Source organism: Acipenser ruthenus, chromosome 9 (genome assembly GCF_902713425.1).
Source record: "Acipenser ruthenus chromosome 9, fAciRut3.2 maternal haplotype, whole genome shotgun sequence".
Classification (NCBI taxonomy): Eukaryota; Metazoa; Chordata; class Actinopteri; order Acipenseriformes; family Acipenseridae; genus Acipenser; species Acipenser ruthenus.
The window spans coordinates 28,081,653-28,093,742 of record NC_081197.1 but is presented as its reverse complement, the minus strand read 5'-3'; the positions used below and the strand labels follow the sequence as shown (position 1 = coordinate 28,093,742).

General features: G+C 35.4%; 1 protein-coding gene across 1 annotated transcript; it reads left to right on the top strand.

Annotated features, from left to right (window-relative positions):
* The first annotated feature begins 2,973 nt into the window (after positions 1–2,973).
* LOC117405359 (protein sprouty homolog 2-like) lies at positions 2,974–8,246 on the top strand. The gene is made up of 2 exons (XM_034008353.3): positions 2,974–3,566; positions 6,044–8,246. The coding sequence occupies exon 2, from the start codon at positions 6,095–6,097 to the stop codon at positions 7,064–7,066; it is 972 nt and encodes a 323-aa protein (XP_033864244.1). The 5' UTR covers positions 2,974–3,566; positions 6,044–6,094; the 3' UTR covers positions 7,067–8,246.
* Positions 8,247–12,090: the final 3,844 nt, after the last annotated feature.

Sequence of the window (12,090 nt, the reverse complement as noted above, 5' to 3'; positions counted from 1 at the left end):
AAACCAGCTTCCATTTTTTAAGGTGTGAAAAGTATGCGTGAAAATCAGCAGAGAAAAGGGAAAGTTGCTGATAGGTGATCAGCGTTGTGTTTACACAGGTTCCTCCCACAGACTCTCATTGATTATGGCATTTGTTCATTTTTCTTACATTTCCTCATTAATTTTCCATTTCCTGTGTCTGTACACACATAGCTATTGAGAGTTGTAATAAAATACACCCTTATGCTCTAAACTACATGCTTTACATTGATTTAATATATGTACTGCTGGAACTGATACTGCACTCTAAAAAAGGGGTCCATAGCTTCGAACACTCAGTCAGAATTCTACAGGTACAACTACAGGTAGACAAACGTTTTGGATTGTACCTTTTTCAGGTTACTAGCCGAAATGGCAATGTGTTACCATTAGTAAAGCTGTGGTTTGCTAAAATGTCTCTGTTGTGTTTATTCAAGATAATACCCTGGTAATATACTGGTATTCCAGTAGCATTTTTCAAACTTTTCTGGAGGGTATATATATATATATATATATATATATATATATATATATATATATATATATATATATATAAAGTTTGAGAAAAAGGAAAACTGCTGTGTACCAAAATGATCAATAAGAAAAAAGAAAAAAAGAAAAGGCTATTTCAGGTACTTAATTTGAAATCAATTATTCTACCTTTTTAAGTACCTGCAATATCCTTTTCTTTTTTCTTTTATACATATATATATATATATATATATATATATATATATATATATATATATATATATATATATATATATATATATATATATTTGTATTATTCTACAATTCATTACTTTGTTTGGAATGTGTTTGCTAGACATTGCTACAAAATTATTATAAAAAAGATAATCTTGTATTGTACAGTATGAGGCATATTGGACTAAATACAAGCATGACTCCATCTTAGATGTTGGCATTATGTCTACATTATGAAATAGAATAAGGTATAGAATATTGTATGTGTTGGTGCTAGAATTTAAAGGTGACGGGCTAGACAACATTTAGTACCCAAAATGCTAACAAAATAATATGACTGTATGTGGGCAAGTGACATGGGAAAGGCACAACAAATGCCACTCTATTGAACCCTAATAAAGGGGATATTAAGGAAAACAACATATAAGGTTGCACTATTATTACTGTGAATAGACCCAAACCCCTTTGTATTATTTAAAGATGCTAATCTACAGTGCATTGCAAGGCACTGCACCCACTTTAATAAAAAGGATTTTCATAAAATGCCTTTAGCCTATTATGCATATATTGCATAGTTTTTTAAATCTTATTATATTGTGTTACTGTGATGCACAAGCTTTAGAAGACTAAAATAAGTTACTAGTCCCCCCTGTGGACAACAAAGCTTGTGCAAAGAATGCAGTATGTGAACTGCAATAGCACTTTTAATGAATTGTGTGAATAAGCAGCTGAATGTTTCAGTTTGCATCAGTATATGGATGTTTTCTTTAAAAAAGTGATACGATGAATTAATTAATGAATTAATGTATGTGGAGTAGGGCAGCAGTGTGGAGTAGTGGTTAGGGCTTTGGACTCTTGACCGGAGGGTCATGGGTTCAATCCCAGGTGGGGGACACTGCTGCTGTACCCTTGAGCAAGGTACTTTACCTAGATTGCTCCTGTAAGAACCCAATTATATAAATGGGTAATTGTATGTAAAAATAATGTGAAAAAAATAATGTAATTGTATGTAAAAATAATGTGATATCTTGTCACAATTGTAAGTCGCCCTGGATAAGGGCATCTGCTAAGAAATAAATAATAACAATGTTCTGTTTGTTGGGATTGGGTATAAATAAAATGCAGTAAGCAGTCTTAATTTGTTCCATCCCTGTTTTAAAATTTTCCAGATTGCTACATTTTATCACAGCGTGCAGCACTGATAAAAGGTTAAAGCTAGTGACTGCACTAACCACTCATACTCTTTGAAGATAGGTCTTCAGGATGACTAGTCCTGTGGACCACAGACAGTTTGGTGAATTCTGATCATCATTTCCCAGTCATGTTCCTTGTTGACAGATTGAAATAAGGTCTGTAGTAATATCTAATTTGACCAACTTTCAAAAGTATGAATCATGATAAAACTGAGACCGATGTAAATTAATAAACTGAACGTATATATAACTCTGCTACTTGTTCTCACCTTGACTCAATCTCAAATTGTTATAGTGCTTTAACAGTTATTTATCAATTATTGTATTACACTTTAACTATTTGTGAGGCAGGTTGTTGATGTCTGGTACTAAAGGCTCTGGAAACATCAACAGCTTGCATAGTATCTGTTGTACTGAGAATAATATGACAATATTATTAAATAGCATTCATTAAAATAGTTGAAACCAGACAGCTGAGGAGGGTGTGATTACTAATACTTATTTTTTTAATGAATTAATTATTTTCTGTGTATATTTACATTTATAAATAAGTCAATCAGCTTTTCTCCTGACTAAAATTCATATACAATCTAAAGTCGTTTCCTTTTAAAAAGTCGATTTATGTCAGAATAATCTTGCAGATCAGTATCTTAAATACTTTCAATATGCAAATGTTGAATCATAAGATATGCTGTTTCAGTGGAATCAATAGGCTTGATTGCAAATATTGCCTTTTAAACATGATGAAAACTTTTTTCTCTGAGGTAATTATTTGTTTGCTGTGGTCCATTGGACCATTACGGTTTAATTTAACGAAATGGACAAAAAGTAACCGTAATGGGCAGAAAGCTTCAGAACGTTAACCAAATTAGTAAGTTTTTTCTCATTTTCTACACTTTGAGAGTATTTTTGGGAAAGAATATAGAGAAAGTAAAAGTGCCTCCTATTTTAAGGATGTGTTGTTTATTATGATGATGATGATGATGATGATGCCATTGCCCTTTTAAGTGTGTCCCCCTGCCGCTCTGCGTAGCTGGCATTGAGCAGTGTGAATGCGAGTCCTGTCGAGCCAATGAGCTGGGACCGGATACGATATATCCTCTGGGACAACAACTGTTCTGTTCCTCCTCACATCCACATGACGCCATTTACTAAACCCGACCTCCTCCGGAAAAAAAAGAAAAAAAAGAGCAGAAAGACTCAAAAGCACCTCAGATCTCAAAGCAGCCAAACATTGAACAACCACAGGAACGTTGCTTCAGACACCCCCACATCACAAACCACTGTGAAAGACAAGTATTATACAGCATTGAAACTTGCAAGTTACCAGTAACATTCTGCAGAGCTGAACGTATTGAATTACATTTTAGTATAGTGCAAACAGTTGGATTTTTTTTTACTTTCTTGCAGAGAGTATATGCGGATTTGTTGGCTGTCGCTTACGCCCGCGTGTTCATGAGGAAAGGAATATTTTTTTTCTTGCAGCCAGAAGCGGAACGTGCGAGCTGTAACTTAATTGGATCGATTGCGACTGTGTTGGATTTTTGGATGGGTTTACAACCGGACTGAGACTGTTTTGGAAACTGTACCTGATTTGGATCTACAGTATTTGCAAATCCAAGAGGAGAGGGGTGCAGCGCCGTGATCACGGTAAGCATTTGATTTTGCAAAACATTTTTAGGATATCTGGAAGAGTTTACATAAAACTTGCATCATTTATTTTGGTTTGGAAAATCACATGGGTATAATACAAAACTATGCTAACACAGATCGCTTTTCTGCAGATTGTGAGTTTTGTTGTGGTCTTTCCTACTGCGAAGTTTTCCTTAGCCCCCCAGCTCCGCGCCTTTCGTGCTGTTCGGGGGGCGTACATTTGATATCGTGTTTACTAGTTTTAATTTAATGTTTGGGTAGCCTACACATTTAGGGTTCTGTATAACATTTAAGAATATAAGTGCTTTATTCTTATCTTAAAAACATGTAGCATTATCGTATTAATATTTAATTTATTACAAATAAAGTTTATAAAGTTTGTGCAACATTTTGTGTACATGTGTAAAAAAAAAAAAAAAAAAAAAAAAACGGCGATTTTTAGTAATCATTTTTATTACATTATTTCTGTCAAACGCCCCACCCCTATGCTGGTAAAGTTCTACGCTTTTTAATCATTAGTCTGATCACACACCAGCCTTACTTCTAAATAGAGTTTTTCAAGATTTTTTTTTTTTTTTTTTTAAAAGGACAAAACAAAACACCCAATAAAACATAAAACGTCAGTGCACTGGGAGTAAGGATTATATTGTGGAGATTATACATCGCCGAGTTTAAAAGTAAGACTAATTTATGCGTGCATAATTTAAGGTTTTGAGGGTAGTGAATAGGAAATATTAACTGTTATGAAGACTTTTTAAGACAATTTTTACGTATTCTTTTAGAAGTGCCGAATGTGGAGAAGTACAATTTATCTAGTAGCACCTTTGTAATGTTGCATCTTCTGCAAATAAATAAATACATACATAAATGCATCTCATTCAAATATAAAACTAGCTAAAAATGTCAAGACATCACACAACGTATAGATTGTATTTTCAGTTCCCCTCATCGCAGGATGATAGAGGGTTGATGTTGAGGCTCTGGTGGTTAGTGCGTTGCTTAGGGCAAGGTTTGCACCTGTGTCAGTAGAAAAGTAATAGTTTTTTCATTAAGTTTTTATTAAGAACTTTGTGACAGATAATGAAATGTCAGGAGTTGTTGTAAAAAAAAATGTAGCTATCAAGATATATCAATTAGTTTGTGTGTGTGTATATATATATATATATATATATATAGATATAGATATAGATATAGACATAGACAGACGATACGTACAGAACCATTGATTTAAAAATATATTAATGATATTCGTTTGGTCTGACTTTTCATACCGAAAATAACTAAAATGAAAACTACCCTGCATTCTGCACAGTCTCTTCAACACTGGAAGTTTAAAAGGATAGCCAAGTGCTAATACAAATGCATGGGTTTGGTAGGAGCTATTTGTTTTGTTAAAACGTCTGGTCTGCTACATTGTCATTCACAAGATGGGAACTTGATGTAAACTTTCAAAAGGAACAAAGTAGTTAAAGTTGTATTACATTGCCTACATCCCCACAGCTAACTTCCTGTAGATTTGTGAAAAGGGGGGGTGGGGGTGGGGGTGGGGGGTAGGGGCACTTCACTTCACCTTACAGTAAATGTAGGGGGGAACCGTTGATTTTAAAAGATTGAGTTTTCATGTTTCCAAAAGGCTTGCAGAATCCATTTGATCATTTTCGCGTGATAATTGAAATGTGGTCAAAACTGAACCATATGGATTTTAAACAAAACTGAACGTGGAGGCATTTTCTATACACCTATTTTTTTATTCAGTATTTATTATTATTATTATTATTATTATTATTATTTGTGTTAGTATTTTGTGTTAATATTTGTATTTTTGTATTCTTATTTAACTTGATCAAAGTACTGTAATCTGTGCAATCTTGTTTAACAGTTCATTTGAAGATATATAGGCTGGGATCAGTTACTTCCTCCAAAGTTAAGCTAACTGGACTTAACTGTAAAATGTGCTATGTGTTTTATGTCTTTTAATGTATTTTTGGTACTATATGCTGTACATACTAATCTGCTCAATGGAAAGTAGTACTCATTTGTTTTTTGCTGTAGCTTCCGGCCATGGAAATGTGGTTTTGGTCTTTCTATGAAGCAGGTCTTGGTTATATTTAACACTAATATACGGTGTGAAATACATATGGAAACTTGTGATTGTTATGGCTTATGACCGTTTTCATTTTTGTAGGCGTTTAAAATCTTTTTTTAAACCTACTTCTCCCACCAAGAATCTATTTTTGTGTAATTCAGTAAATAAGGCTTAAACAGTATAACATTCTCCTAAACTATTCAGTGTTTTTTATAAAATAAAAATATAAACCCTAAAGAGTTCATTTTAATTACAGACTAGATATAATGTACTGGAAGGTGGGTAAAATACACAGTCATTATGCTTTGTTAGCTTGCCTTGTTAGCTGAATTGCAGTGTTCCAAATGAAATGCACTAAAGTTTATTTTTCAATGTGTATTTTCTCTAGGATTTCAGATGTGTTCTAAGCCTGCTGGAGTGATCACTCTTCAGAGTACAGATGGAGACAAGAACTCAAAACGGCAGTGGTTCTCCCGCCCTGCTGCATTTTCTGCGTGACACTGGGAGGCAGCATACAGGAGAACCAGACCCAAGGGATGTCTTGACTCATCAGGTCCAGGTGTTGTCGCTTGACCAGATCAGGATAATAAGAAGTACCAATGAGTACACAGAAGGACCTACGGTGGCTCCCAGACCTGGGAGTAAACCTGTCACTTGCCAACCTTCCCAGCAAAAAACAGAAAGGGTGCACGGCTTAAGTGAGCAGGAGCATCAGAGGTTCAACCAGAGGGGACAACACCACCACCATCATCACACACATTCTTCTTGGGACCCTTTGACCCGTTCTACAAGTATAATGAGCACTGGTTCAAGGAGTAGTACAAGGACAAGTACAAGTAGTACTTCTTCTGAGCATAGGCTTTTAGGGGCTCCTCTTCCCTCCCCGCCAGGGCCAGTAATGGACCAGATAATCAGGCTGCAGCCCAAGCCTTCGGAACTTAAATCAGAGCTGAAGCCCTTAAGTGTGGAGAAATGCAGCAAGCACATGTACCGCTGTGAGGACTGTGGGAAATGCAAGTGTGAGGAGTGCACTTCTCCAAGGGCTCTTCCCTCATGCTGGGTCTGTGACAAGCGCTGCCTTTGCTCGGCACAGAACATGGTGGACTATGGTACTTGTGTCTGCTGTGTTAAGGGCCTCTTTTACCACTGCTCTACTGATGACGAGGATAACTGTGCAGACAACCCTTGCTCGTGTCATCGGTCTAACTGTTTTGCTCGGTGGTCTGCCATGGGTTTTATGTCCTTCTTTTTGCCTTGCCTGTTGTGTTATCTTCCTGGCAAGGGTTGCCTTAAATTGTGCCAGGGCTGTTACGACTGTGTCAAGCGTCCTGGCTGCAGGTGCAAAAACACCAATACAGTCTGTTGCAAAGTTCCAAATGCCCCGCCTCGGAATTTTGAGAAACCAACATAGGCAGCACATCTCTAGTAAGGACTTGCATCATCCACAACAAACTTATAACAAAGTTGTAGTTCTGGCACTGTAGTACCAGGGGTTGGGGGATTTACTTCACTGTTTGAAGTGACACGATTTGTGTTTTTTTGGGCTTTTTTTTTTTTTGAAAGCTCGTCCAGAAATGTAATTCTTCACTTGTAATATAACTGATAAGCTAAAGCTGTAAACACTCCTGATCAGTGTATTGTTGTGAATAGTACTTGCAAAATATGTATATTAGCAAATTTACTTTTGTTTTCTGCCAGAGATAATGTGTTATATTTTTGTATATATAATATTTCAACTGTGAAAACAATGGTGCCATAGCAATGGCATCCTGATAAAATATTATACTAATATGTTGTACATTTGGTTGAATGTGAATCAATCCGTATATTTTATATTAGTCTATTTTGCCTTGGACAAAAGCCCACAAATACATGAATCTCCCCTCAGCTACATGTATATTGTACAGTGACCATAAGAAACTGCCTTTATTTTCTAATTTTTCAACATTTAGTGTAAAGAATATTTATTTGAAGTTTTATTATTTTATAAAAAAAAAAAATATTTATTTTAAGAGGCATCTTCAAAATATCATCCTTTTTTAAATGGGGGGGAGAAAAAAACTGTTTCTGCAGATAAGGGTGACGCAAATCAGATGCATATGTTCACTATAAAATAGAAAATATATTAACGTTTGAAATTAAACAATGGAGTTTTGTGGGGTTTTTTTCTATGTTTTGATACAACTTGTTCATCTGAATACTTACAAAAGATCTGTTTTTAAATGGATGTAATTGCAGTGAAACCCTCTTAGTGGGATTATTATAAAGTCAGTTTTGATTACAATATGTATTGATTCAATGAACCAGTGTTCTGTTTAGTGGTTACACTGCAGTTTACACTATCTGAGAGTTGGTACATCAGTATACTGGCTTGAAGTGTATCAATTCAGCAAATTGTTTTAGTTTTGGTGCTCTATCAATCTATCTATATCTATCTATCTCAGCATCAAAACTAAAAATGATTTACTGAAACAGAGTGAAGATGAGTCAGTCTGTATTTAAAGGCTCATATCATACCTCCATTTTTTGAATTGGTAAAGACAGCCCATGCTCAGATTTGATACATCCCTCACAATAAACCTTGAACCTTGTCTGGGTTATCTTGATTTCAATTGTTCTGCATGTCTAATCTTCATGTGCACTCATTCTTTTGAAATTATTATTAGAAAACGATTCAGTATCATCAATCAGCTTCCAGCTATAGCGGGCATTAATAGACAGTAGACACCTGCTGGAATGTCACTGCATCACCTGTGAATCAAATTGAAAATCTATCTGCGCAAGTTCTGACTTTTGGACAGTCAATACTAAACAAAAACACAATTGGTCCAAATGTATTTTATTATCCACCAAAACCAGCCAATCAATACTTTGCACTGACGAAAGCAACCAATCCTGTACCCGCAACAGCCAAGTCTGCCAATCGGAGCCTTTCAGCTTGACTGGCGCTCAGACCGCATCTTTCAACAACAAACAACTAAGACACAGACAATTGTTTACTAATAGCGATAGCGCCCTCTCGATTGATGGCTTTACTGTGTGGTAATTGACCATCAACTACCACACAGTAGAGCCTTCGTCGACGGGCATGATCTAAAATGAAAACCGTAGCTATGAAAAACATCTGAAGAAGAGTACAGCAACGTCAGTGACCTGTTAGAATGTAGGTTCACATGTACAAGGATACTGCAGGGAATGAATTGGTAAAATCTTACTAATGTACTGGAATTAGCAGGGTTCCATTACTCCTTGTGTGTCTTATTTTTTTTCCAATCAAATTATATCGGTAAGAGGATTATGACATTTCACTTCAGTCCGGTTTTACATAGTGGTTATCTTAATGTGGTTTCAATAAAGTTGTTGAAAGGGGGGGGGGGGGGGGGCTAGCAGGATGTGCATGTTTTTACAGTTCTTACTAGCAGGGTCCAGTGATATACAAATCTGGAGTCTTACAGGAAATAAAAATCCAAAAAGCTTTTTATCTTTTAAAGAGAGGAAGAAAAGAACAGAAGTTGGCTGCTGGTTTCCCTTTCAAGCTAGACTGGAATCTTTTTTTTTTTTTTTTTCCTTCCAAGCATGCATCTGGAAGTTGTAGAGCAGCTGAATGATTTAGCAGGCTTTCTGGTAGGCTGATGATTGGGAAGCATATGCTGCACTTGAGCTTTGTACCCAACTCAACTGTGTACCAGATGTTTAGAGTACACACATGCATATCAGGTATTAAAATAAAGTAAAGTGGAGAAAACATTGTGCTTTTAAAAACACCTCAAATCAATTGCATTAAGTGCCAGAAAGGGGGACGTCTCAAATTGGACTGACAATTGCAGATTTTGCAGAGTGGGTCTGTATTTAAAATGCATTTTTTAAAAATAATGGACTGAACTGTTAACAAGGAATACAGTGAGTGGAAATCCTGCATTTGTCACATGGATTGGGATGTCTACAAAAGCAACTCCCATGCAAACATAAAAACATAAAACAGTAAAAAGCAAGAAGTTGGAATTGGGAATTACTTTTTTAAAAGGAATTGGAATTGAAAAATTAGTCACAGTAAAATAATAAAAAAAATATTTCCTGACGATTTGATATATAATGTGAGTTGTCACCTGTGTTGTATGCTACTCTATTAGTACTCATTTTCCCTGATTTTATTTTCCTGTATACCTGGTTGGTATACTGGAGACTTGATGCCCAACAACAGAATGCTTTGCAAAAGACAACCAGCTGCAGTACCCAGCTTTATCATTTCTTAGTATTTAAATACAGTATTTTAGACTGATTGTATGCTGAAACTTGGGCCTTATTACCCTACTTCAGAGTCCTTACTGTTTATCTGCAGGTGTTTCATTGTATGTATGATCCCGTCTGAAATCAGGAACACATGGAAGGCTATTGTAAATCCAACACAGTTTGTGCTGCTGCCTTCATATCTTACCCAGGAAATACAATAATGTCTGAATGTACACTGTCTTGTTCATAAACCTATAGCACATTTTTGTATTTCATATTGTCTTCAGCTGTTGGATATTCAGTAGTGACAATGTTCAAAATCAGGACTGGCGTGCTATTCTTACCTCCAGGAAACAATGCTATACCTTTTGAGTTCCATGTGGTTTCCAGTAATTTCCTCTCCTAGGAAAAAAAAAGTGTGGTCGCTGAAGTTCTGTGAAGGCTCACTTGATCTTTAGTTTATTAGCAAACCTGTGTAACTGGAAACATGCTTTCACAGGACCACCCAGTGCTTGAAGATACATGGCCTTCCAAGTAACTGCCTTTAACTCCCAATGTTACAGGACTAGGTTGTCCTGTTTGTCTTTTTACTCCAAGGCCCTGTTAACTGGCAAAACATATATGTGCACCTTAATGAACAATAATGACATGCAACAAAAATGCAGTCACACATTAATAATGTTCCAACTTGCTGGACTTCAACTCCTCTGTCCACTTGGACAGTGAGTGAAGATACTATATTTCTTTTTTACTTTTCACTCAACGGTAATTGTGTTGGGATGGACTTTTGCTATAGCCTTACTTACAATCTATTTATTTACAATCAGAAGCACTTACGTGGTTATTGAGGACATTTATTTATTTATTTATTGAGATAAAAAGGCAAAGAAAACTAGTGGCATGTGAATAACAAGATGATATATAATTATCCAAAATGACACTATTTTAAAATACAGATGTTTGCTTTAGTTTTATTTTGCCATTTTATTTTTGCTGCACAGTCTATGAGAGCATTGGATCCCTGGGTCTAAGCCCTATCATGCATAGCTTCTAATGCATTATGTTGTAAAAATACCTCTTTATAATCATGAATAGTCTGTAAAACATGTTCAAATAGGAACATTCCTTATTTTAAATCAAGTTTTTAAACTTCCTTTCCCTCATTATCTTAACTGTTGTACATTAGAAACAATAGGTGGTTGGTGACAAGTAGCTCTGAAGGCAAAGGGTTAAAGATGTCACTTTAAATGACAAAAGCTGAACAGTTTACCCCATATTCAGCCTCTCATGTATTCATCCTTTTTTTCTATGGACTTGGCTATCTCAGCTTTCTAAGCCCCTCAACTACCTGCCCCTAATTGGTATTCCTGGAAAGGGCTTTCTGTTTGTGTGTGTTTTGTATTTGTGTGCTAATGGGGATGAGCTTGCCTCAGAAGAGTACAGGATGCTCAGAAGGGAGAGTTGAGCTGTACTGCATTTCAACCTTAAAGGCCTTTTTAATGTGGCTCAAGCACAAAAGCCCTACTGATTATAGCGGAAATATGACACCCTGTGAAAGCCTGCCTGTGTATGCACACACCTAGATGCAAACCAAATTAGCCTACAGTTACAAAAGGAGCTTGCTAAATGTATAAACCTGATTCAAATCGGAAAAATGTTACCACCAATGTTTTATGGTTAGTGCAACCTTACAGCATGTTTTTCAGAAAGACTATTTGTGAATGGTTTACTGGTAAAGTAGGTCAAGCATGTATATGTATGAATACAGTGGATTGATTGTAATTAGTTTTCTGTCTAATATGAACTGATCCAGAAATATCATTATTTGTCGTCCCAACAAAAGCTACTGGCGAACTGAAGTAATTTTAAATGCATATGTTCTTGAAAAAAAAAAATACATTTAAGCTTTCAAAATAAATTCATATTCATTTTGTATTCTTATATAACTGTAATAATTAACAAAACTATATATATATATATATATATATATATATATATATATATATATATATATATATATACACAGTGCCTTGCAAAAGTATTCAGACCCCTGACCAATTCTCTCATATTACTGAATTAGAAATGGTACATTGAAATTTTGTTCTGTTTGATATTTTAAAACACTGAAACTCAAAATCAATTATTGTAAGGTGACATTGGTTTTATGTTGGAAAATATTTTTAAGAAAAATAAAAAACTGAAATA

Coding starts and splice junctions, on each gene's coding strand:
- LOC117405359 (XM_034008353.3), top strand. CDS start 6,095: ATGGAGACAAGAACTCAAAACGGCAGTGGTTCTCCCGCCCTGCTGCAT.